The sequence below is a fragment of the Triticum dicoccoides genome, chromosome 4B (assembly GCF_002162155.2).
Source record: "Triticum dicoccoides isolate Atlit2015 ecotype Zavitan chromosome 4B, WEW_v2.0, whole genome shotgun sequence".
Taxonomy (NCBI): domain Eukaryota; kingdom Viridiplantae; phylum Streptophyta; class Magnoliopsida; order Poales; family Poaceae; genus Triticum; species Triticum dicoccoides.
In genome coordinates, this window is record NC_041387.1 from 527,134,187 (window position 1) to 527,160,440 (window position 26,254).

At 47.8% G+C, this 26,254-nt stretch overlaps 1 protein-coding gene across 3 annotated transcripts; it reads left to right on the forward strand.

Annotated features, from left to right (window-relative positions):
- The first annotated feature begins 22,460 nt into the window (after positions 1 to 22,460).
- On the forward strand, positions 22,461 to 24,756 carry LOC119291246 (remorin 1.4-like). 3 transcript variants are annotated; one of them, XM_037569971.1, is made up of 6 exons: positions 22,461 to 22,694; positions 22,897 to 22,985; positions 23,339 to 23,554; positions 23,651 to 23,990; positions 24,061 to 24,142; positions 24,371 to 24,756. In XM_037569971.1, the coding sequence occupies exons 3-6, from the start codon at positions 23,344 to 23,346 to the stop codon at positions 24,557 to 24,559; spliced, it is 822 nt and encodes a 273-aa protein (XP_037425868.1). In that variant the 5' UTR covers positions 22,461 to 22,694; positions 22,897 to 22,985; positions 23,339 to 23,343; the 3' UTR covers positions 24,560 to 24,756. The 3 variants fall into 3 exon arrangements, with proteins under 3 accessions (XP_037425868.1, XP_037425866.1, XP_037425867.1); XM_037569969.1 differs by having other exon boundaries at positions 22,461 to 22,640; XM_037569970.1 differs by having other exon boundaries at positions 22,461 to 22,640; positions 24,061 to 24,109.
- The last annotated feature ends 1,498 nt before the right edge of the window (positions 24,757 to 26,254 follow it).

Genomic DNA, 26,254 nt, shown 5'->3' on the forward strand with positions numbered 1-26,254 from the left:
TCTTCGTAGAATATGTAGGAGCCAATATGAACATCCAGGTTCCACTATTGGTTATTGACCGGAAACAGTTCTAGGTCATGTCTACATAGTTCTCGAATCCGTAGGGTCCGCACGCTTAAGGTTTCGATGACAGTTTATTATGAGTTTATGAGTTTTGATGTACCGAAGGAGTTCGGAGTCCTGGATGAGATCGGGGACATGACGAGGAGTCTCGAAATGGTCGAGACGTAAAGATCGATATATTGGACGACTATATTCGGAGTTCGGAAAGGTTCCGAGTGATTCGGATATTTTTCGGAGTACCGGGGAGTTACGGGAATACGGGGGAAGAAGTATATGGGACTTATTGGGCTTTAGGGGAGAGGGAGAGGCAGGCCGCGCGCCCCCCCATTGACTAGTCCGAATTGGACTAGGGGGAGGGGCGGCGCCCCCTCCTTCCTTCTCTTCCCTCTTCCCCTTCCTTGTCTCCTACTCCTACTACTTGGAAGGACTCCTAGTTGGACTAGGAAAGGGGGAATCCTACTCCCGGTGGGAGTAGGACTCCCCTAGGGCGCGCCATAGAGAGGGCCGGCCCTCCCCTCCTACACTCCTTTATATACGGGGGCAGGGGGCACCCCATAGACACACAAGTTGATCTACGGATCGTTCCTTAGCCGTGTGCGGTGCCCCCCTCCACTATATTTCACCTCGGTCATATCGTCGCAGAGTTTAGGCGAAGCCCTGCGCCGGTAGAACATCATCATCGTCACCACGCCGTCGTGCTGACGGAACTCATCCTCTACACCCTGCTGGATCGGAGTCCAGGGAACGTCATCGAGCTAAACGTGTGCAGAACATGGAGGTGCTGTACGTTCGGTGCTTGGATCGGTCGGATCATGAAGACGTACGACTACATCAACCGCATTGTCATAACGCTTCCGCTTTCAGTCTACGAGGGTACGTGGACACACTCTCCCCTCTCGCTGCTATGCATCACCATGATCTTGCGTGTGCGTAGGAATTTTTTTTGAAATTACTACGTTCCCCAACAATTCAGACTCTGACTATGCTGGTGATCATGTGGATCGCAAGTCAACGTCAGGCACATGCCATTTCCTCGGACGATCTTTGGTCTGTTGGTCCTCGAAGAAACAGAACTGCGTATCACTCTCCACTGCAGAAGCTGAGTACATTGCTGTTGGATCGTGTTGTGCTCAATTACTATGGATAAAGCAAACACTCAAGGACTATGGCATCAACATGAAGAATGTGCCTCTCTACCGCGACAACGAGAGCGCTATCAAGATTGCTCATAACCCAGTTCAACACTCAAAGACCAAGCACATCCAGATTCGTGATCATTTTCTTCATGATCATGTGTTGAAGGGCGACATCTCCATCGACCACGTTAGCACTGAAGACCAGTTGGCCGATATCTTCACTAAGCCCTTGGATGAGAAGAGATTTAGCAAGTTACGGTGTGAGCTAAATATCGTAGAATCTTCGAATGTTCTCTGAAATGGACACACATCCTAACACTTATGCTGACTTGATGACTTAGATGCGCAACACACAAAGTAACATTTTTCTTCAATCAATGAAGACTAACCCTCTAAGTGTGAAGAAATTAATGAAGAAATTGATTCTCGGAGCCCTACGACAATTGTACGCGGTGTTTGAAATCAATTTTCTTATACGGTGGGTTACGCCACTAACCAAAGTTGAAAATCTTCAATTTGAGTTTTTCTTCATTTTTGAAATTCCTCAGTCTTTCAAATTCTTCAACTTTGCATTGTCTTCACTCTTTCCGGCGTTGTTCTTCATTTGAATATATATATATATATATATATATATATATAGGGAAAATTCATCCTGGGTGAGGAATAGTTATTTCTTCACCCCTCTCTATTTTAACATGAATACACAGTAATTTTATGTTCCGTAAATTTTGTCTTATTTCAGACATAAAAAAACGTAAGAAAATATATAATCGCCGTAAAAAATATTTTATATTACGCAAATTTCAAACGTAAAAATATAGTGTAAAATGTACATAAAATGTAATTTTTCTGGTCTTATGACATTTTTTTACGCCAAATTTTATGCAGTGAATCAATATGACTGTAACTATTTGTATTTGAAACATAATTTATTTATGAAATGATCGTAAGATTACCTCGGATAAAGAATAATGTATTCTGGACCCTGGGTGATGAATAGTAACACAATATATATATATATATATATATATATATATATATATATATATATATATATATATATATATATATATATATATATATATATATATATATGAGTTTATGTCCTCTACAGCATTCACTTATTGCTAATTCTTCAAGTTGATTTCTTCTGCTAAGTGAATGTGGTCGGACCCCTCTATGCTAAACTCAACCCAGTCTGTTCACAAATTTTTCATGTGCGTTCTATTTGAAACTCGTTCAAAATCTTCACTGTATCCTTGACAGCTGAAGAAATTGCGAACGGAACTTTTAACTTATCTTATCTAAATTTTCGGCTTTGCCGCTCAAACCGTTCTGCATCCCACGACAATACTTATTTATTCACCCACGATCCTACACGATCGCCACCTCTCAGTACGTGGCTGACACATGTCAAGCGAATGAGAAGGGCCAGGGGCACGTTCGTCCGATTTCCTCGGGCGTACAGTTTTTCACTCCCACTATAAATACCCCCGCCTCTTTCACACTTCATTTTTACTCCGCTCGTTCTCACTCCCGCTCGATCTTCCCAAACCCTAGCTCCGTCGCTACTTCATCGTCGCCGGTGAGGAAGAGCTTCACTGCCTCGACCTCGTCGCCGTCGTACTCGCGACGGTTGCGGATTTCTTCACTCCGCCGCCGTCGTAGTTGTCTTCCTCTACCGAGTTAGGGCATGGAAGATCTGAACTGGCGAACTTCACATCTACACTTCCCAGTTCGTCGTGTTCTTCATCAAGGGTAATTAAAAGTTACTTTTTCTACCCTCCTTGATTCAATTGTTTTCTTGAAAATCTTCAAAGGTGTTTATTCTTCAAGTCACACACTAAACACCTCACATGTCATCTGCTCTTGATTCATTTCTCTAAGCAATGATTTTCTTCAAGATTCCTCAATTGTGTGGATTTTCGGTCTATACAACTCAATTGTGTGGATTTCTCTAAGACAAAGAACGCTTAGTGAAATTCTTCAAGACTCATCTGGTCAAATTCCTCAAACCTATTATTTTTGAAATCCCTTCTCAGAACGCATATGACCTCTCCAAATTCCTCGCAACTATACTCTGTTCACAGGTACACATGTCCGCTGCTGAATCTCTAGGTTCTCATCAACTTAACTCATTTACAGCGTTCCTCGAAGAAAAGTTGCACACTTCTTCAAAAACTTCAGTTGTTCATATTCCTCAGCTGAAGAAAATGGCTGCCGAAAGAAGCCATGGAAGGGTGGAAAGAGGCCTGAGGTCAACACAGCATTTGAGATACCTGATGACATTTACGATGGATACTGCACACCCCCTGAGGAAGACAAAAATCAGCGCAAGGTGCGCATTCAAAAGATTGAGAGGAGATGGGCACGGGAATGGAGGGACTACAGATACGTCACTCCCAAGTATATGAAGAAATTCGCACTCAACCCTCCATGCCCAAGACCTCCATTGGCACCAGGCCAATTGGCAGATCCCGCCAGCATCAAGCGCGGTGAGGACTATCCTGATGAATGGGCAAAGCGCCAGACCAAACTGACCAAACAAGCAAAGGAAGCAGTGAGGAAATTTAATGAAGATTCTGTTGTTGCTGCTATCGCTGCTGAGGCCTCTGCTAGTAAGTCGAAGAAGGCGATGCGTAAGAAGCCTGCGCATAAGCCAAGTGCTTCTACCTCAATGCCCTCACAGCCAAGTTCCTCAGCAATGCCCTCAAGGCTAGATTCTTCAAAGCCCTCACGGCTAATTCCTCAATCTGCTCCTCCTTCAAAGTCTTCAGCTCCTCCGACAAAGTCTTCAGCTGCTCCGACTAAATCCTCTACACCTGTGCATCTCGCCACGTGCCAAAGGACCGCAGGCATCTCAATTGCCTCAGGAGCATCTGCAAGTTCCTCAGCTGCACCAAATTCCTCAGCTGGCCCCTCTCTGCTGAAGAAAAAGGCCACTGCTAGATGAGGCCTTCGACCAAGTCCTCACAAGAAGTAGATCGCCTTTCAAGTGCCCTCTGATGACGATGAGGCTGATGATGAAGAACTTGCTGAAATCATCAGAGACAGGCAGGCCAGGACCGCTAGAGCCAAAGGCAGCAATGTGCCACTGTTATTGGATCCAAAGATGATCCTAGACTTCATTGATCTATGGCACAAGGACCCAAACACGCCTTTGCCGGAGATGAACCTCACTCCTGGTCAAAGTCATGTTTTGACTGCGTTCATTGAAGAAGAGAAGTGGAAATTTGAAGAAGGAAGAAGATTGAAGAAAGCGCAGTACAAGAAGCAGCGCTACCTAAAGGACAATGTCCTCACTCTTACCTCTGATCAACTCGTTGCCTTGCAAGCTGAAATCAAGCAACTGAGTGATGAATTCAATCGCTACTATGCTGATTGGAAGGGCGCCAAGGTCCGGTTCGTCAAGTTAACGAAGACATTCACTTCAAGTGTTGCTGCTCCTGTGCACATTGAAGTCACTTCGGCTGAAGCATCTGCTCAGCCTACCGAAGAACATGCCAGCACCGCTGATGAAAATCAGGCTGCTGAAGAAAATGAAAGTACCAGGGCTGATGACTGCATTTCAGCCGCTGAAGATATTGCCAGGGCATCCACTAGTGGTGCTCCTGAAGAAAGTGAAGAAGTCGGGGCAACTGCATCAGTTGCGCCTGAAGAAACTGAACCAAATTCCTCTGCTCCTCCTGCGCCTACACCAACTCCAATTCTTCCATCTGCATCAGATGCGAAGAAGAACAAGGCTGCAGAGCGTGCAGCTGTGAAGAAAATAAAGGCATCAACTTCATCAGATTCTTCAGCTTCGAAAAAGATGAAGCCGTTGACAAGCTCAATTAACAACCCAATTGATGTCGTTCCTGTCTCATTCATGCCATCAAAGGACCTTGTTCCTTTTGGTGAAGATTATGTGATTCCAAGTGAATCCAATGAAGAGAATCCTTCTGCTGCTTCGTCAGAGCAGTTGGATGAAGAAATTGAAGTGGATGAAATCCCTTCAACTCTAGTTGTCTCCTCGCCTATGCCTTAGTTCACTGCTGAAGAGGCCGGTGTTGAAGAAATGGAAGATAAGGATGTGGATATTGGCTGTACCACACCTGCGTTGAATGATGACTTTTGGGAAAGTCAGCACCCCAACTCTCCGATGTTCACTCCACTTCAAGCAATTCCTCAGTCCCCTGCTGCTACTGAAGTACAAATGGGTTCTAAAGAACCTCATGCAACCCCATCTGTCCATGAAGAAATTCCAGCCACTAGTGCTGAAGAAAATGTAAATGAAGAATTGAAGACCCAAGCTGCAGCTGAAGAAGAACCTGAAATTCCTCAGTCTGTGGATCCTGAGATTGTGATTCCTGAGGTGGTGATGCAATTGACTGACACTCCTCAGCCCAAGCCAAAGGATCCCTTCTCAAAGAAGCAGAAATTCAAGGCTGATGATTTCTTCGGCGAGCATGTTTTCTTCGCTGAATTCAATCCTTATGACAATGCTCGTCTTAGAAGGAAGCATTTCTGGACTGCCAGCCAGGCCAACTTCTATTCTTCACTGCTTTTCAATAATGACAAAGTCTTCGACCACGAGCATATTCCTCACGTGGACATGGAATCAATGCCTTGCTTCTCTCAAGTCCTCAGTATGCTTCATGATGCAGGCTTGCTCAACTTTTTCCCAGACATTTTTGATTGGAATGAAGAGCTTATTATTCAGTTCTATGCAACACTTCACATTACAGGTGATGCTGATGATATCAACACTTGGGTGTTGGACTGGATGACCGAAAACACTCATTACAAGGCACCAGCCTCTGAATTGCTTCATGCCCTGCCAATCAATCCTCCATCTGAAGGTGCTCGTTGTCTGTACCAAGAGCCTGACCTCACTGCTCATTGTATGCAAGTGCTCATGTAGCCTCTAAAGCCTGGTCAAGCCCCAACAATCAAATTCCTCATGAAGGAATTGATGTATGTGCCAAGAACCGTCTATCGCATTCTGACGAAGACTATAAGTCCAATCAAAGGCCACGACTCATCCGATGAGGAAATTGTTGGCATCATGAAGAATATGCTATTCAACATCATGCATAGAATCCCTATATCTTATCATGATTTCTTCATGAGGACTCTGGCGAATGTTGCACTTTCTCCATTTGAGCTGAAGCCTTATGCTCCTTGGATCATGAGATTCCTCGGAACAAGGTCTTCACTCAACTACAAAGCTGACTTTCAGAATCACCTCAGCTACTTGCCACCGATTGAGGTCCTCAAGCGGACATATTCCTCAGCTGATGAGAAGGGCAAGGCACCAGCTATTATTGATGAAGGTATTCGTCCATTGGATGGCCAGTTCCACAAAGATGCATCTTATTCCACCAATGATGACTCTGCCACACATGATTCTGCTGCCAATGCATCCAAGCCAAATCCTCAAGCCACTGCTCCTCGTGTGATGACTGACCGAGAGCGGCTTCTTAGTCTTCACTAGAAGGTGGATCCAAACCATAAATGGGTTAAGCGTCAGTTTGGCTCTATTCTTCACAACATGACTTCTACACATAATGCAGTGAAGAAAAACCATTACTACCTCCATGAAGTCTTTGATCGCACCTGAGCTATTCTGTCACATCTCTATGGTGAAGAAGATCTGAAGCAAATGGGCTTCAAGGAAGATTTTGACTGGTCTGCTCCTCCGCCGAAGCGATTCAAGAAGGTCAAGGTTCCTTCCTTGGTCGCCAGTTCATATTCTTCATCACGCGACATGGACGTGTATGAAGACTTGGACGACACTGCGGCAGGCCCTACAACGACTCAAGACCCCAACAATGTTGGCGCTCCTCCATCTTCATGATATTCGTCAGGGGCGTTAGTCCTCATTTTCAACCCTTTTGGTCATTTGATGACAAAGGGGGAGAAATTTGAGTTAGTCTTCAAGCGGGTCTATCTTACATGGGCGTTTTTTTCTAAGTTACAACTCTTGTTCTTTTGATGACTTTGCTGGATCGAGTTGTAATCTTAAACTCTATGGTGGCCTGATACTTTTGCTGAGTTCTTCTACATGATTATTCCTCATAAATGTTTATGTACGCATACTGAATTACATTAGTCACCATATTTCATCATGCATTTCAAATTCTTCATACTATATATTAAATGCGTGTATGAATTACAAGATATAGGGGGAGATCTCCATGATTATACTCTTCAAGTGTGCATTGCTTCAAAAGCAAATTCCTCGCTATGCACATCTTCAGGGGGAGTTCTTCGATATCTTGCAATCAAATTCCTCAATATCCGTATTTACACTTCATATGTTTATCCCCGTTGAAAACTTAACCTATATTGTCATCAATCACCAAAAAGGGGGAGATTGTAAGTGCATCTAGTGCCCCTTAGTGATTTTGGTGTATTGAAGACTTATAGGTTAAGGGACTGATGCATTTGTGAGTGTACACAGGTCTATAAGTCTATGAGGAGTTTGATATTTACAGAGAAAGTCGACCCCTAAAAATGAAGTTCTTCAACTGAAGACTTTGGATTACTGAAGGCTTTCTGAAGACTTTGAAAGTGAAGAAATTGGTGTGACCTTGAAGACTTGACAATCATTCGAGGAACATGAAGCGTGAAGACTTTTGTTTTCGTAGTTTCATTTTCTCTTTCTTGAGTCATAGGAAACACCGTACTGTTAAAGGGGGTCGAGGAAATACTAAGGAAAAATTTCCATGTGATGCTCAACTCAAAATCCTACACCTACCAATCCCTTCGAGTGAAGCCATTAGAAATCTCATACAGTTCAGTCATATTCTTCAGTGACAGAGACGAAGTTCTTCTAGTCTCTGAGGAATTTGTTCTGACTGAGGAGTTAGGAATTCGCCAGTGCGGATTGCCTACACAGTGAGGAACATGATAGCCCTGAGGAATTTGAGAGTCAAAATTCCGACCGTTGCTGTGCTATGCGCCAGCTGTCCCAAAATATCTACCCACCTAACAGTCCTATCATTGAGGGGCATTTATGTCTTATCATGTCGGGCTGCTCTCTAGGCTATAAATAGCCGCCCCCTACAACCACTAGCTGGTTGGCTGCTCCGAGAGAAACTGACACTTGTCATTTGAGAGCATCCCATCCTCCGAGGACTTTGAGCCAAAATCATCAAGTGAGGAAAACCCAAACCCAACACACCTACAACCCAAAGTGATTGAGCATCACTGAAGAGATTGATCCTGCATGGACCCGACGCTTGTTACCTTTGAAGACTGTGCTTCTTCCAGACGGTTAGGCATCATGGTCTAGAGCATCAAAGAGGAATTGTGGATCGCCAAGTGACCTAGTCTGTGAAGGTTTGGAAGTCACCTGAAGACTTACCACGAGTGATTGGGCGAGGTCTGTGTGACCTTAGCTCAAGGAGAATACAGTGAGGACTGTGTGTCCGGGACTGTGTGTCCTCGAGTTTAAATACTCAGCCGCTCCAACCAGACGTACAACTGAGACAACAGTTGGAACTGGTCTACCAAATCATTGTCTTCACCAAGCTTACTGGTTCTATTTCCTCGACTCTTTCATTTCCTCATTTCTGTTGTTGTGTGCTTGTTCATATCTGTTTGAAGACTTTGACTGAAGACTCTCTCAATTTCCTCAGTTCAATTTCTTCAGTCTGTCCGTCTTCATCCTGTGTTATCGTGTGCTTACGCTTTCTGTACTCTGTGCTTGTCTTCATTTCATCATGATGACTATGCTTGTGTTCTGCTATGTTTACTTTTGAGTACTTAGAGCAACTCCAATGGGGCGACCCATTTCGTCCGCGGCCGTCCGTTTGGGTCGGCGCGGACAAAAAAGGTGGCCCAACGCGCCGACCCAAAGGGACGCGCGTCCTTTATTCGTCCGCGGGCGACCCATTCCCGGCCCATTTTTTAGCCTGATTTGCGTCGGTGCACACACGCGACGGACGCGCGTGAGGTCGCCTACTTCTGTCCCCGGGCCCGCTAGTCTGTGGCACATTGGCCTCCCTCCCCCTGCCAACAAGCAACCCTCGCCCCCCGCCTCCTCCGTCACCGACACCGCCGCCCATTTTTGCGGTGACTCTTCCTCCAGCTGCCGCCGCCTCCACATCCACCCAGCAACGCCGCCCCTGTCCCCAGTCACGCACCGCCGCCGGGGAGCAAACTGGTTCCCGCCGCCGCTTCCCCCACCGCACAGCCGCCCAAGACTAAAAGACGCCTCGTCGCCCCCGCCACATACGACCGGCACGCTCTTCGGACGCCGTCACACTCGTCGGACACCGGCCGGGCAGCTAGCTGGTCTGTGCGTGCCGTGTCTCCCCTCGTCGGCAGTCTCCTTCTTCGACGCCCGCAAGCTGTTCGACAGTTTGCCAAGGTACGAAAATGGACTCCGCCGACGAGTTCTTTTTCCACAATTTCTTTTGCGACTCCGATGATTCGTCATCCGATGACGAGGAGGAGATATTGGCTGCCGTGTTGGTCCATCACCACCTCAACAACCAGCGACCGTTGTTCCATGGCTCAATTCCGGGCCACCTTCCGGCGTTGAATCGTAACCAAGAGAGCGGACATTTCCTTCTCTGAAAGGACTACTTTGATACAACAAACCCGTTGTTCAAACATCACCAATTCCGCCGCCGGTTTCGTATGAGTAGGCATGTTTTCAACCGTATTAGAGAGGGAGTGGTCGGCTATGATGACTACTTCGAGTGCAAAGAGGATGCTGTCGGCAAGATTGGTTTCTCCTCTTATCAAAAATGCACCGCCGCCATCCGAATGCTTGCATATGGAGTGCCCAGTGATCTCATTGACGAGTACGTCTGTATGAGCAAGTTTACATGCCTAGAGTCCCTGTATAAGTTCTGCAAGGCTGTGATTGTTGTGTTTGGCCCTGAGTACTTGAGAGAGCCGACAGCTGCAGATACAGCCCGTTTGTTGGCGATCAATGCTAGCAGGGGCTTCCCGGGGATGCTTGGCAGCATAGACTGCATGCATTGGGAGTGGAAGAACTGCCCTTCTGCTTGGCAAGGGCAGTATAAGGGACATGTCAGGGATCGCACTGTCATATTAGAGGCCGTGGCGTCTCAAGATCTCTGGATCTGGCACTCTTTCTTTGGCATGGCTGGATCACACAATGATATCAACGTGCTTCAGCGCTCGCCGGTGTTTGCTAGGCTTGCCGAAGGCAACAGCCCACCGGGGAACTTTACTGTCAACGGCCACAACTATGACAAAGTGTACTATTTGGGTGACGGTATCTGTCGGTGTCAAAACCGGCGGATCTCGGGTAGGGGATCCCGAACTGTGCGTCTAGGCGGATGGTAACAGGAGACAAGGGACACGATGTTTTTACCCAGGTTCGGGCCCTCTCGATGGAGGTAAAACCCTACTCCTGCTTGATTGATATTGATGATATGGGTAGTACAAGAGTGGATCTACCACGAGATCAAGGAGGCTAAACCCTAGAAGCTAGCCTATGGTATGATTGTTGTAATGGTTGTTGTCCTACGGACTAAAACCCTCTGGTTTATATAGACACCGGAGAGGGCTAGGGTTACACAGAGTCGGTTACAACGATAGGAGATCTACATATCCGTATCGCCAAGCTTGCCTTCCACGCCAAGGAAAGTCCCATCCGGACACGGGACGAAGTCTTCAATATTGTATCTTCATAGTCTTGGAGTCCGGCTGACGATGATAGTCCGGCTGTCCGGACACCCCCTAGTCCAGGACTCCCTCAGTAGCCCCCGAACCAGGCTTCAATGGCAATAAGTCCCGCGCGTATATAGTCTTCGGCGTTGCAAGGCGGGTTCTCCTTTAAGTTCCATGTACCTACCGAACAGTGTCCGGCTTTCTTATCAATGTCGCGCTTCTTGGCTTCCACGCCCAATAATGGCCTTCTTCCACGCGTCGCACGAATGCGAAAAGCCAGGGTATCTTTTATGTTTTACCCCCTAGCTGCGCAAATAACCTGCTTATAAGAGAGGGAAGAATCCAGATCCAAATCACACCATCTTCCTTCCGCGAGTACCCATAGGAGAGCTTCTGACCAAAGATCCATTCCATCATGGAACGTCGACGCGGCTCCTCTTCTCGCGCTCCCAGCCCTCTGCCAGGAGATTGGAGGAGATGTTCTGTCCCGCACAACGAGCTGGTGACGCTCCAAGCGGAGGGATATCTCCCTCCGGCCTTCATGGTTCCGGTTCGAGCCGGGCTGGCCACCTACAAAGGTGGGAAGCAAGCGGAGGCTACCCCAAGTCCCAACAAAGGGGAGCGGGTATGCTTCGTCCCCTATCTGATAAGGGGGCTCGGACTTCCTATACATCTGTTCCTCCGCGGGCTCCTGGAGTTCTACGGACTCCAGCTCCACCACCTCATGCCCGCCTCTATCCTGCATATCGCGGGTTACGTAGCTCTTTGCGAGCTATTTCTGGGCGTCGAGCCCCATTTCACGCTGTGGAAGAGGTTGTTCTGCCTTGTACCCCGCTCTCACGAGGGGTCCATATATCAAGTGGGCGGTGCCGAAATATGGCGCATCGCCGGGACCGGATATCCGTCCGGAACCCCTAAGAAGGCGTCCGAAGACTGGCCTTCAGAATGGTTTTACGTAGAAGACGCTCCGCTGCCGGACCCTGTTCGGATCGGCCTCCCGGAGTTCAGTAATGCTCCTCTGAAGAAACGCTTTAGCTGGCGCCCACGGAGCCCCCAGCTGGAGGAAGACAAGAGCGTCCATTATTTGATGGGCCGGATAAGGTTACTGGCCCATTCCGGGTTGACCATGATTGGAGTCATGGCAACGTGCATTATGCGAGGGGTGCAGCCGCTGCAATACAGGGGCCACCCTATGTGGGATTTCAACGGGGAGGACGATGCCACCCGTCATGGCCGCAAAGGGCCGGGATCAGCCGAAGACCTGGCGAAGATCCTGTTCGGCCTGTATAAGGGGGAGAAGGAGGATTTCCTCCAGACGAGCCCGTTGAATGGGTTCTCCATGAATAACCCTCGGAGTTGGGTAAGCGAACACCTTGAGTGCCCGACCCATGCTTTCAAAGTTTTAAGTTTCTTATATTATGCTTTCGACGCAGGAGCTGCGTCGGGTTGTGGAGGGCATGCTTAGTCCAGCTCCGCAACCCGAGGATCCAGAGAGATCCCAGGATCCGGCCTCCGAAGAGGACCCGGACATAAAGGTGGAGCTAATTGACGGGGTGTTCCACCAACTCAGCATGGACAATGCTTTGGTCGCCATTACGGCTGACTACCCCGGCCTATATCCGGCTTCCCAGGTGATTGTGACCGAAGTCCTGACACCATTATTTCTTCCTTGCTCATTTCTGACCACCGTAATGGTGTTTTGCAGGAGGCGCCTTCAAGGCGGGAAGCCGAGCCCGCGGCGGCTGACCAACAAGGGTCAGTCCGGCCCAGTAGGCGGAAGAGGAGCGCGGCGCGGATTGAAACGTCGCCGCAAAGGTATAGCTCACGGTTCGTTATTTAGAGCAACGTTCCTAGGAAGCGTTTGAGTGCTCATGACTTATGTAGGAGAAAAAGCACCCGCCAGACTGCGGGCGTAGAGGTTGCCGACCCAGCCAAGCTCCAGCACCTGGTCTGGAGGGGGAGGCGAGCGTAAGGTGCGAGCCGGATACTCCTCCAACGGAGGATGCCGACAGACTGTCCGCCACCAAGTCTGAGGTGGAGAGCGCCATGAACCATAGGCGCCGCCGGACAATTTTTCGTGATGCGTGCTTCTCCCCTGAGGCGTTGAATGCCTTTAACGCGGGGGACGCGCACCTTCGTGCTGCTCAAGATGGTTTGACCAGAGCCACGGAGCAGTATGTAAAAGACATACGAGTAAGAGATTTTAATAGTTGTATATGCCAGTAGCCCCCGAGACTTAAAGTAGTTGTATTAACTGATTTAAGGATCATTTGAAATGCAGGATCTTACAAAGAAGAATACCCAACTGTCTCAGGAGCTGCAAGAGTGTAAGGCCCAACTTGAGGCCGCACTGGCTGCCGCAGGAGGAAACACAGGGATCCCTCCTGGTAACACATTATTTTTTTTAAAAGATAAGTGGTGTGTGGCATGCGCGCAAGTCTAATAATGACATTGCAGGTGCTGCCGGACAAGATCCTGCAATAATGTGTAGGAGAAAAAGCGCAGGGATCAACTTGAGGCCGCACTGGCTGCCGTAGGAGGAAACACAGGGATCCCTCCTGGTAACACATTATTTTTTTTAAAAAGATAAGTGGTGTGTGGCATGCGTGCAAGTCTAATAATGACATTGCAGGTGCTGCCGGACAAGATCCGGACAGGCAAGAACTACTGCGCCAGCTGAAGGCCGGCGAGAGGGTGCTGACGAGGGTGCAGCAGGAAAGGAATAAGCTCCAGGATGCCCACGCCTAGCTTGGAGAAGAGCTGAAAGGTGTTCGGGCCGAGCTGTCTGGCTCCGTTAAGGAGAATCAGCGGCTTCGTCGCGGCATCTATAGTAAGTGCTTGAGCGAGCTCCTTTGAAAAGAAGAGTTCGGCGAGGAAGTCAATTGACAAAATATGTCTGTAGGTGTACTCACAGGTCGCCCTGCGGAGGAGATGCCCGTATCAACGGGTGATCAACTTCCCGAGCTGTTGCAACTGCTCGAACGAGTTCGGCAGGCAATGAGCAGCGTCGTCCAGGCTTTATGGCCAGCCCTCTCCCTACCCGAGGGCCTTGGGGAGCTTGCGGAGAAGCTTCAGGGAGTGTGGCAGCGCTTCCGTTTATGGAAGATTTCGGCCTGTCGCCAAGGTGCCAGGGAGGCCTGGGCCATGGTGAAGACGCGGTACAAGAAGGCGGATCCCAACCACATGGCCGAGGTCGGACCTGTGGGACCCGATGGGAAGGAGATCCCTGTGAGTTTAGTATACGGCCAAGTAGAGTTGGCCGCAAAATTTTCCCAATGGGACTGTAAATTAGACAGCCTGTTAGACGGGATTGAGGAGGAATACAGTCAATCGATTTGACAATGTATTTTAAAATGACATGTGAAATGCCTTCTAGCCGGATTGTAGATCGTTTGTCTTTGCCGACCTTTTCGCTTCAACCTCGGGACCCTAGAGTCCGGAGTGTGTCCGAATACCTTCTCGGTTAAGAAATAACCGGGGCATGCATGGAGACCAGGCGTAGGGGTCATTAGTGCTTTATCAGACAAGTGCCCAACTAGTTATGTTATATTACATGGTTAGTAAGAAACATCTTCCAGGGAGAATAGTTCCGTTAAGGGTTTCTTTCGCTGGGAGGCATGCCCTAAAGTGCATGTCCGGACTGCGAAAAGAGCAGGATAACATCTGGGGGCAGATAAATAAATTGGTAAAAAATCATCTTTCAAGTCACCGACCGAATATTCCCTTAAGAACACTAGCTTTCGGCTTCACCCAGTCTGAGGTACACATCCGGCTGACCCGGCAGTAACAATCGCAGAGGTGCTCCCTTTACCTCCTAGCCGAACAATCGGGAACGTAGGGGTAAGCACAGGAGCCAGGCAACCCAGCTTGGCCAAAACTTAAGTCATATCGATGCATATACTGGTGAATAAAAGGTACACGTGGAAGTTTGACACGCGTGCTGGGCATGAAGCCCTTATAATTAAGCTTCTGGTAAGGAAGCCCCCAGGTATAATGAGTGCGGATAGCACATCAATTGCGTGCGAACGATGCGCAAGTAAGCCTTTTTAAGGCTTTGATGAATAGGGGTGAGAGAAAAAAGAGAAACAAAAGACAGCTGAAGTGTAAAAATTTGGACGGGGGAAGGGGACAAACTCTTAGTCCGGCGCTAGGCGTAGAATCTTCGTAGGCGGGCTGCGTTCCATGGGTTCGGCTCGAGTCGGTTGTCCGACGCATTTCGTAGACGGTATGCTCCGCCGGTCAAGACTTGATCGATAATGAAGGGGCCTTCCCATTTGGGCTTGAGCTTGTCCTTTTTCTTGTCCGGCAGGCGTAGAACTAGTTCGCCAACGTTATAAGTCTTGGTCCGTACTTCTCTGCTTTGATATCTTCGAGCCTGGTGCTAATAGAATGCGGAACGAGCCTTGGCGACGTCGCGTTCTTCCTCCAATGCATCCAAGCTGTCCTGCCGATCCAGTTCGGCTTCTCTTTCTTGGTACATGCGCACTCGAGGTGAGTCATGAATGATGTCGTAGGGCAGAACTGCCTCTGCGCCGTATACCATAAAAAATGGTGTGAATCCGGTAGTACGGTTGGGCGTTGTCCGCAGCCCCCAGAGTACGGAATCGAGCTCCTCTACCCAGTGCGTGTCAGATTTCGTAAGGGACCGCACTGGTCTGGGTTTGATGCCGCTCATTATTAGACCATTTGCTCGTTCCACTTGACCGTTGGTTTGAGGATGATAGACTGAAGCATAATCGAGCTTAATGCCCATATTTTTGCACCATGATTTAACCTCATCGGCCGTGAAGTTCGTGTCGTTATCGGTGATGATGCTGTGGGGGACACCATAACGGTGTACTACCCCGGATATGAAGTCTATCACTAGTCCGGACTCTGCCGTTTTAACTGGCTTGGCCTCTATCCATTTGGTGCATTTATCCACCATGACCAATAGGTACCTTTGCTTGTGGATTCCCCCTTTAAGGGGTCCAACCATGTCAAGCCCCCAGACCGCGAACGGCCAGGTAATGGGTATAGTTTTGAGGGCGGTGGGTGGCATATGGCTCTGATTAGCAAAGAGCTGACAACCGACGCATCTTAGGACTAAGTCCTGAGCATCTGCCCGGGCCGTCGGCCAATAAAATCCTGTACGGAATGCCTTTCCTACAAGGGCCCGGGCTGCGGCGTGGTGTCCGCCTAGTCCAGCATGAATTTCAGCCAGAAGGTTTCGCCCTTCCTCTTCGGAGATACACCTTTGAAGGACTCCGGTTGTGCTTTTCTTATAGAGTTCTCCCTCATGGACCTTGTAGGCTTTGGATCGCCGAACTATGCAGCGGGCCTCATTTTGGTCTTTGGGAAGTTCCTGCCTAAGCAAGTAGGCTAGGAATGGCTCTGTCCACGGGGCGATTACTGCCATTATGTTGTGGGCTGAAGGTGTTATTTCATCGGCCGGATCGCCGATTATGTCAGATTGCTCTGTGTTGGTTGGTGCGGCTGCTTCCGGTTTGTTATTCCCAGACTCCTCTTCCCATAGTACGGATGGCTTAAACAGCTGTTCCAGGAAGATGTTTGGAGGGACAGCGTCACGTTTTGCCGATGCGTGCCAATACGTCGGCCGCTTGGTTATTATCCCTGGCTACGTGGTGGAATTCAAGTCCTTCGAACCGAGCTGACATTTTAAGGACAGTGTTACGATAGGCTGCCATTTTCGGATCCTTGGCGTCAAAGTCTCCATTTACTTGGGATATTGCGAGGTTTGAGTCCCCGCGCACCTCTAGGCGTTGAATGCCCATGGAGATTGCCATCCGGAGGCCATGTAAGAGGGCCTCGTACTCGGCTGCATTGTTGGAGTCCGTGTACATTATCTGAAGTACGTATTGGACTGTGTCCCCGGTTGGGGACGTCAATACGACGCCAGCCCCCAATCCGGCCAACATTTTGGAGCCGTCGAAGTGCATAATCCAATTGGAGTATGCGCCGTACTCTTTAGGGAGTTCGGCTTCAGTCCACTCAGCGACAAAGTCAGCCAAAACTTGCGACTTTATAGCTCGCTGAGGTTTGTAAGTTATATTGAATGGTAAGAGCTCAATGGCCCATTTTGCAATCCTTCCCGTCGCATCGCGGTTGTTTATAATGTCATTTAGGGGTACTTCGGAGGCCACTGTTATCGAACACTCTTGAAAGTAGTGTCGGAGCTTCCGGGATGCCATGAACACCGCATACGCTATCTTTTGATAGTGCGGGTAACGGGACTTGCAGGGAGTTAAAGTAGTGGATACGTAGTACACTGGTTTTTGAAGAGGGAATTTATGCCCTTCTGTCTCTCGTTCTACGACGAGTACCACGCTTACAACTTGATGTGTTGCCGCGATATATAACAACATTGGTTCGCCCAGGTTAGGCGCAGCCAGGACCGGATTTGTTGCCAATATGGCTTTTATTTCTTCGAGTCCGGCAGTGACAGCATCCGTCCACTCGAAGTGTTCGGTGCGTCTAAGGAGGCGATAGAGGGGCAATGCCTTTTCTCCCAAACGGGAGATAAAGCGGCTTAGAGCCGCCATGCATCCAGTCAATTTTTGGATCTGTTTGAGGTCTTTTGGAATATCCAGCTGTGACAGAGCTCGGATTTTGTCCGGGTTTGCTTCAATTCCTCTACCGGATACAATGAAGCCCAGGAGCTTTCCGGCTGGTACGCCGAAAACGCATTTTTTCGGATTCATCTTGATGTCATATGCTCGGAGGTTGTCGAATGTGAGCCTCAAATCGTCTACTAGAGTTTTGACGTGTTTGGTTTTGACGACTACGTCGTCTACGTATGCCCCTACTGTTTTGCCGATCTGGGTAGCCAGACATGTCTGAATCATGCGCTGATATGTTGAGCCGGCGTTTTTAAGTCCGAAGGGCATCGTGTTGAAGCAAAATGGTCCATATGGAGTAATGAATGCCGTTGCGGCTTGGTCCGCTTCCGCCATCTTGATTTGATGGTAGCCGGAGTATGCGTCCAGGAAGCACAATGAATCGTGCCCTGCGGTAGCATCGATTATTTGGTCGATGCGGGGGAGGGGGAAGGGGTCCTTTGGGCAGGCTTTGTTGAGGTCTTTAAAATCGACACATAGGCGCCAGGATTTGTCCTTCTTTGGTACCATTACCAGGTTTGCTAGCCAATCTGGATGTTTGATGTCTCTGATGAATCCGGCTTCCAGTAGTTTGGCTAGTTCTTCTCCCATTGCCTGTCTTTTGGGTTCGGAAAATCGTCGAAGAGCCTGTTTGACTGGCTTGAACCCTTTTAGGATATTTAGGCTATGCTCTGCCAATCTGCGTGGGATTCCCGGCATATCTGAAGGGTGCCAGGCGAAAATGTCCCAATTTTCCCGAAGGAATTCTCGCAGTGCGGCGTCTACATCAGGGTTCAAATGTGCCCCGATGGAGGCCGTCTTTGTCGGGTCCGTTGGATGGACCTGGAATTTTACTATTTCGTCTGCTGGTTTAAAGGAGGTGGATTTGGATCTCTTATCGAGTATCACACCGTCCCTATTCACCGTAGAGCGCAGCGCGGTGAGTTCTTCTGCCGCTAGGGCTTCGGATAGTGCCTCCAGGGCTAATGCGGCTGTCTTGTTTTCGGCGCGGAGTGCTATGTCCGGGTCACTAGCAAGAGTGATGATCCCGTTGGGTCCGGGCATTTTGAGCTTCATGTACCCGTAATGGGGTATAGCTTGAAAAATTGTGAATGCCTCTCGTCCTAATATAGCGTGATATCCGCTGCTGAACGGGGCCACTTGGAACGTGACTTCTTCAGACCTGTAATTGTCCGGCGAGCCGAACACCACATCAAGTGTGATTTTTCCGGTGCAGCGCGCTTCCTGGCTAGGGATTATTCCTCTGAAGGTTGTGCTGCTTCGCTCAATGCGGCTCCAGTCTATTTCCATTTTTTGCAGAGTTTCCTCGTAGATGAGGTTTAATCCGCTGCCGCCATCCATGAGTACCTTGGTAAGTCGAAAGCCGTCCACTATTGGACTAAGGACCAATGCGGCTGGTGCTCGGGCTGTTCGGAATTTAGGTTCGTCGCTAGCGTTGAAGGTGATGGCCGTGTCGCTCCAAGGATTTGTTGTTGCTACTTGGTAGACTTCGGCGAGGCTACGGATTGTTCGTTTCCGCATATTGTTTGATGCGAAAGTTTCGAAGACTGTTGATACCGTACCGGTATTGTTGGGGTGGTTTTCCGGGGCTAGAAGCTCCTCGCCACTTTTGGCCACCTGCCGTAATATCCAACATGCTCGAAGGCTATGTGTTGGGGTGGCGCCCTCTGTACTGTGAATTTTACAGGGTCCGCTAAGCCATCCCTCCAGTACGGTTCCGTGCCCTTTATGGGGTTTTTGCTTTTTGGTTTTTGTACCTGGTGCCTGAGTGTAATGCACCCTTTTGTTGCGGCCTAGGGTTGTATTCGGGGCCAGATTGTCCCAGAAGTTATTTTCGGTTTTCCGGAAACTCTCCATCGCACAGTACTTTCGTACTATGGACGCCAGGTCGGCAAAGCGTGTGATTCCACGACGGCTGACGGCGTTCAAGATTCCCTTGTCCGTGCAATTATTGCAAAAAATTGAGATTGCATTATCCTCTCGGCAGTCCTTTATCCTGTCCATAACCAGGAGGAATCTGGCCCAGTAATGATGTACTGTTTCAGCAGGCTCTTGCCGGATTAGAGATAGATCGCATATATCTGGGTGGGTGGGTGGAATTGAGTCCGAAACCCTACCCATCTCAAGGCTCAAGGGCCGAGAAGTTTCATTGGAAGCTTGGAAAGTGGAACGTTGTCCAACGAGTCCGATCCGATGTCTGACTTTAGGTTCAGCGCTTGATCGAAGTCCGTCCCTCCGCGGGAATCCGGCATGGAGGGTTCGGAAGCCCGGACATGACTAGTTTTCAATATAGGAGAAGAGTCTCCGCGATGTTCCTCTACCACCGCGACGTGGTGGGTAACCTGGGGAGAGTTAATCTCTCTCAGATCGGTTTTAAGCCCAATCTGATTGTAGTCTGTAGCGACTCCCAGGGTGGCGATGCGATCCAAAAGTTCGTTTACGGACGAGAGCTCTGTTGGATCCAGCTGCTCGGCGAATTCCGAGTTGATGTGAAGATTGCTTTTGATGACTCGAGAGGTCGTCGTCGAAGCGGTGGCCGAACAGGCGGTCATGAGAAAACCACCTGGCCGGATAGTTTGGCCGGCGGCCAAGGCTCCTTTGGCGAAGATACCGTCCTTGAAGACGGGAAGAGGCATCCTTCCTATCGGCGACGGCACAGAGGAACTCTCAATGAAAGCACCAATGTCGGTGTCAAAACCGGCGGATCTCGGGTAGGGGGTCCCGAACTGTGCGTCTAGGCGGATGGTAACAGGAGACAAGGGACACGATGTTTTTACCCAGGTTCGGGCCCTCTCGATGGAGGTAAAACCCTACTCCTGCTTGATTGATATTGATGATATGGGTAGTACAAGAGTGAATCTACCACAAGATCAAGGAGGCTAAACCCTAGAAGCTAGCCTATGGTATGATTGTTGTAATGGTTGTTGTCCTACGGACTAAAACCCTCCGGTTTATATAGACAACGGAGAGGGCTAGGGTTACACAGAGTCGGTTACAACGATAGGAGATCTACATATCCGTATCGCCAAGCTTGCCTTCCACGCCAAGGAAAGTCCCATCCGGACACGGGACGAAGTCTTCAATCTTGTATCTTCATAGTCTTGGAGTCCGGCTGACGATGATAGTCCGGCTGTCCGTACACCCCCTAGTCCAGGACTCCCTCAGTATCTATCCTCAGTGGACCACTATTGTTAAGACAATACCCGACCCTGTTTGAGAGAAAAGGAAAAGATTTGCCCAAGAACAAAGAGTGCTAGAAAGGATGTCGAGCGTGCCTTTGGTGTTTTGCAATCTCGATGGGGCATCGTTCGGTATCCTGCTAATACTTGGAGCACGCAGAAACTATGGGAGGTGATGACTGCTTGTGTGATCATGCACAATATGATCGTAGAAGACGAGCGCCCGGAACGTCTGTACGATCAAGGCTTTCAGTTTCAGGGTGAGAATGTTGTGCCTGAGCATGGAGTAGCGGCAACATTTGAGCAGTTCACTCAGTTTCATGAAGACATGCGTGATTGGGAAACTCACGTGCAACTGCAAAATGATTTGGTTGAGCATATGTGGACTCATGTTGGCAACCAATAGATGTATCTACTTTTATTCGTTCGTAAAACTATGTGAAACATTTTTATTTTTATTTGGCCTGTAAACTATACTATTTATTTGGACGGACTATTTTGTTTGTTTTAAATTTTCATTTCACAATATGTTGAATGCAATGCAAAATTGGGCTGTCAGGCGGCCACGCCTGCACATATGGGTCGGCGCGTTGGGCGCGCTGCCGACCCATATGAAAAATAGGGCGGACACCGGGCGGGTGGCCGACCCAAACGGACAAAAAGCGGACAAAATCGCCGTCCGTTTGGGTCGGCCCGTTGGAGTTGCTCTTATTCCGCTCCAAGTAGTTCTTCATTTAGGAATTTTCTCACCAGCAGCAAATTCCTCAGTGAAGAACTCAAAAAAATCGCCTATTCACCCCCCCCCCCCTTCTAGTCGATATAACGCACTTCCATACAAAGAGATGGACCTCGGGAAGAAAACATCACCTCATTTGGAGGTTTCAGAAAAGAAGACGACCGACATTACGACCGCACTTGCTTGTACTGCCGGTCGTACCATTTACTGCCGCCTTCTCCTAGTCGACTACTTCCACCCTCGAGCAATTGAATTTGTCATACAACAAACAGAGAGACTCGACCACATGAACTAGTGCCAAAAACCTCGCGGCTAGTGTATAATGAGCTAATATCATCTCCTACTCCTTCCATTCCGAAATAGATGACCCAACTTTGTACTAACTTTATACTAAAAGTTAGTATAAAGTTGGGTCATTTATTTTGGAACAAAGGGAGTACTTGCAAAGTAAAAAAGTAAAAATATCACAGGGACTTGCAAGGGTACATTAATTGTCATGTCTTGTCGCTTTTCCTTTTGGTCTATTGGTCGTAATGCGTGCATCGTCTGGTGCAAAGGTGACGAGAGTTTGCTCTGCATTTTGTAACCTGGTAGGTCTTTCGCTAGAGGCCTAGAACAAAATCTTGGAAGTTGGAAATCGGAGCCCCTTCTTGGGACAGAACGTAGCACATCATCAACTTTTCCCTTTCTAGCTAGTAGGATCCCACCTACCGCACCAGGAAAGCGCAGAGTGGCAAATCTAGCATCAAGCAACCATTGTACTAGAACGGATCCAGCACTCACAATATAAAACGATAAAAAAAAGCAAAATTAGATTCCATTATCCAAAGAAAGTGGCCAATTAGCCATGTACAGAGCACGAGAATCCTGCATAATTAGGCAGGGGTAATGCACGAGAAGATGCTAGTAATTTGCATTAAGGAAAGCTCTCATTCCTAGGCTAGCTGTCATATTTGACTTGAGCAGAAGGCAGAAGGTGGGATTCTTCTTGGAGGGCAGCGCAAACCCAAAAGGGGATAGATTCTTGAAGGCTTCCATGAAGCTAAAGCAATCCCATCTGGAAGGCTCCAATACAAAGTGCTCTTTGCCTGCCTCCAAGACAACAGTTTCCTTGCCCCTCCTCTGTCCATCTCCCCCTCTCTCATCCTCACCACCTCCAAATACAAGCAAGCCATAGTTAAATAAATGCAAGGCTTGGTGCCCCTTGGCCTTGGAGCTGCTTCTTCTCTACAAATACATTGCGCGGCATGGACGGCAACTTGAAAGCGCTGAGGTAAAGAACTGCGGCATCTAGAGCCGGGCTTGCTAAAAGCTTGGTTGATTAACTGTGAGCTTCTTCTCCATGCTTAAGTTTGATTTCATCTCGGAGCGATGAGTTTTATGTTTTTCTGCTTCCAAAAAAATCCTTTATGTTCTTCTTCTTGTCTTCGTCTTTATGAGGGCTTCAAAGTTTTCCAAGCCAAAAATAAATAAAAGTTGATCCTTCCCTTTTAGTTTAGTTTACTTGTTCTTAGATCATCCTTTTGCAGGGTTCAGTTTTCTGGAGTAAACAAGAGGGACAAAGGTGGTAGGGAAGATTCAATAATACTGCCACAAGAAAACTCAGCTCTTGGAAGAGGTATGTGATCAAGAATTGCTCTTTCAGTTTACAAACATAGTACAACTGCAAAAATCATTATTGTTATTTTGTTCAGTAAAAGTAGATTTCAGTTAGATTCCTGTCCCGTCACACTATGATCAAATCAGTTAATCCACACTGTAAAACATATACTATGGAACCGTCAGATATTCAGATGCTATGAGCAAGGAAACTACTCTTCAAACAGATCATGTCAGAAACCAGCTATAGGTTTTTCCTAATTGTCTTCATGCCGAACTGAATTTTTGTTAGAAGAAACAAATCCATCATATGATGAACCAAACAAACCAAAAAAAGGTACAAAGAACCTGACTGGCATTGCCACCTTCCAGCACAAATGGATAGCGGCGACGAATACAACGCTATATTCGCAGCCACAATTGCCGCGGCGGCATACGCAATCGCAGCAGAAGAAGAGAAGCAGAAGGCCAGCCCCATTCAGCCGCCAACCAAGAGAGGTGAAAGCATGAGAAAGCCTACAGGAGGCAGCAAGATCTCAAGATGGTTCAGTGCCAAAGAGCGTGCAGAAGATGCTGACGAGGGACCTGGTACTCTTACCTATTGCCCATTAACACAATCCCTTGTCACTTCTACTCTACTAATAAAACCTCTTATAACAATGTTGCGTCGCATCATCGTTTCAGCCAATGTATCGGTAAGGAGGCCGCTGAAACCAGAACAAAGGAAGCCCGGAGGCGCGGGTTCAGACCAGAAGGTGCCATTGCCACCTCCACCAAAGATGCATGATTCTTCTGTGGGTGCAAAAAAGGCTCCGGGTTCCTCCAGAAAATCACCAGACAAGAAAGGAAGCAAGAGGTTTGAGCAGGAGCAGGCAGTTCAGAGGGTGCCATCCGCTGTCAGGCCAGCAACATCGTATCAGTCTAGGCGGAACGACGATGGCGCAGCTGGAGTAACCGCTATTGCCGGCACACAGACCAAGGCTGATGCATGGGAGAAGGAAAGGCTTGCTAGAGTCAGGGAGGAGTGAGTATAAATATTTTAGTTTTTGCTGATTATTTGATGCGGCTACAGCTAACATAACCGCCGAATTTAGGTATGAAAAGATGATGGAGACCATAGCCGAGTGGGAGACTGAGAAGAAGGTGAAGGCCAAGCGCCAAAAAGAACAGAAAGAGGTTTTTGTTGATTCGAAAGCATAATTTGATAGAGAAGAGCAGCATGTTTCTCTTTCTTTTTAGAAGAATAGGGCACTGTGTTTTTCATTGTTATGATTAATTATTTTATTTGCGAGGGGAGATGGGGTACAAAACCTTATGTGCAAAACCAAATCATTATCATGATTCATGATGCAATTAGTTACTAAATGATGGGGCTGAAGGAACTGAGAATTTGCTAAATTGCAGGTTGCGTTGGACAGAAAGAGAGCGAAACAACTGGCAGAGTACAATCAGGAAATGACAAGGATCAACAAAATTGCTGGAGGAGCAAGGTCAATGGCTGGGGAAAGGAAATACGAGGATGAGAAAAAGATCAGAGAGAAGGCCAAGAAGATACGTTCAACAGGGAAGTCTCCCCGTGGATGCTGCTTTTGAGACATTGCCATTCAACAAAATTTGAAACGAGATGAACGGCGCGGCTTGAATGCGATAAAAGTCTCACGACAGCCATGTATTGTATTATAAAACGTATTTGGTTTGATGAGTGATAAGAGTGTAGAGTTACATCCAACATGCAATTGCATTGCATCAGGATCAATATAAAAAAGTTTGAAGGGTGTGGATGATGAAAAGTACCAAGGAATTATCTGTGCATACATCTTCAAGATGAAGCAGGGACTGTATGAAAATAGGCATTGCAACAGAGCACGTTTAGGAGCTCCCCTGCATCAGCTCTAGGCCTATAACATACAAATACACCCACCAGGATAGCAAATTCAAACCCAAGATTAAGAGCAGCATGCTTGTAACAAATTTCAAACCAACACTTGTATTATAGAACTTCACAAATCCAAGCCAACAAAAGCACACTTTGTTTTGTTTTCTTGGTGTCTCAATCGATGTACATTGAAATATAATTGAAAACACTATCTGCATGAAGCCCCTTGGCTATGCACTGTAATAATCCAAACCTTTGGGCAAATGTTACTTCTCGCTAAAAGAGATGCAACACACAAGCTATACAAAAATACTCTTCACTCAATCCAGTTTCGGAGGAAAAAGAAGATTCCAGAACATTAATGAGAAAATTTGGTGATTCCGTAAGATGTGCATAATCTACAATGGCTCATCCCGTGGCTTTTCATCTTCATTTTTTTTTTGACTGTGAAGACAGTAGGAAAGGCTCCTACTGCATATATATTACTAAAACCTCAGGGGGTACAATTACATGTGTGATTTACATACATGGGTGGTTGTGGCACCACCATGGGGCACCCTAGTTTACAAGACACCTACTGTATGGACCCAAGTATGGCAGATACAATATGTTGTTTGGAAGGTTTCACTCTATATCTAAGATTGTCAAAGTCCAACTTAAACCTCTGTTTCCAGGAAGCAACTGATGGCTTAATTTTCCTAAAGTGGTGGTTGTTTCTCTCCTTCCAGAGACTCCAGGCCGACGTCAAAAAAATATCCATCCACATCTTTCTAGGGTGCACGGTCTTTTGATGTTTGATCATGTCAAGTCTGTCATGCTGCAAAGACCAGTTGAAGCCAAGATGTAGCCAACATTCCTGACTAAATGTGCAGTGAAAGAAGAGGTGTTCCACCGTTTCTTCAACATGTTGGCCACAAAGGAGGCAGTCAAAGTTTGTCCCAATGTTGTAGTGCCTCCTCTTGAGCATGTTTCTGGTGTTGAGGCGATCAACCAGCAGGAACCACCCGAATGTTTTGAGCTTGGGAGTACACTTTGCTTTCCATAACCAACCGAAGGCTTCATGGGCAGTTACATCTCTGAAGTAGAATCTGTAGTATGATGATGTCTGGAAAGTATTGCCGCCCCAAATACACTGCCAGGTGTCATGTTCCTCCGTAAGAGTGTTTTCGGCCACTTCAAGTTGGATGGATCGCAGCTCATCACGGGCCTGAATAGAGAGCGGGAGTTGAAAGTTTTCCTGCAGATGGGGGGACGTGAAAATGTGTTGGACCGAGACATCTTCAGAGATAGCATATGAGTAGGCTCTCGGGCAACTATCAGCATATATGGACTGGCTCCAATTATCTTTCCAAAAGAGCGTAGAAGATCCATTCCCAATTTTTACGTGCGTGACGCCGCGATATATGGGCATT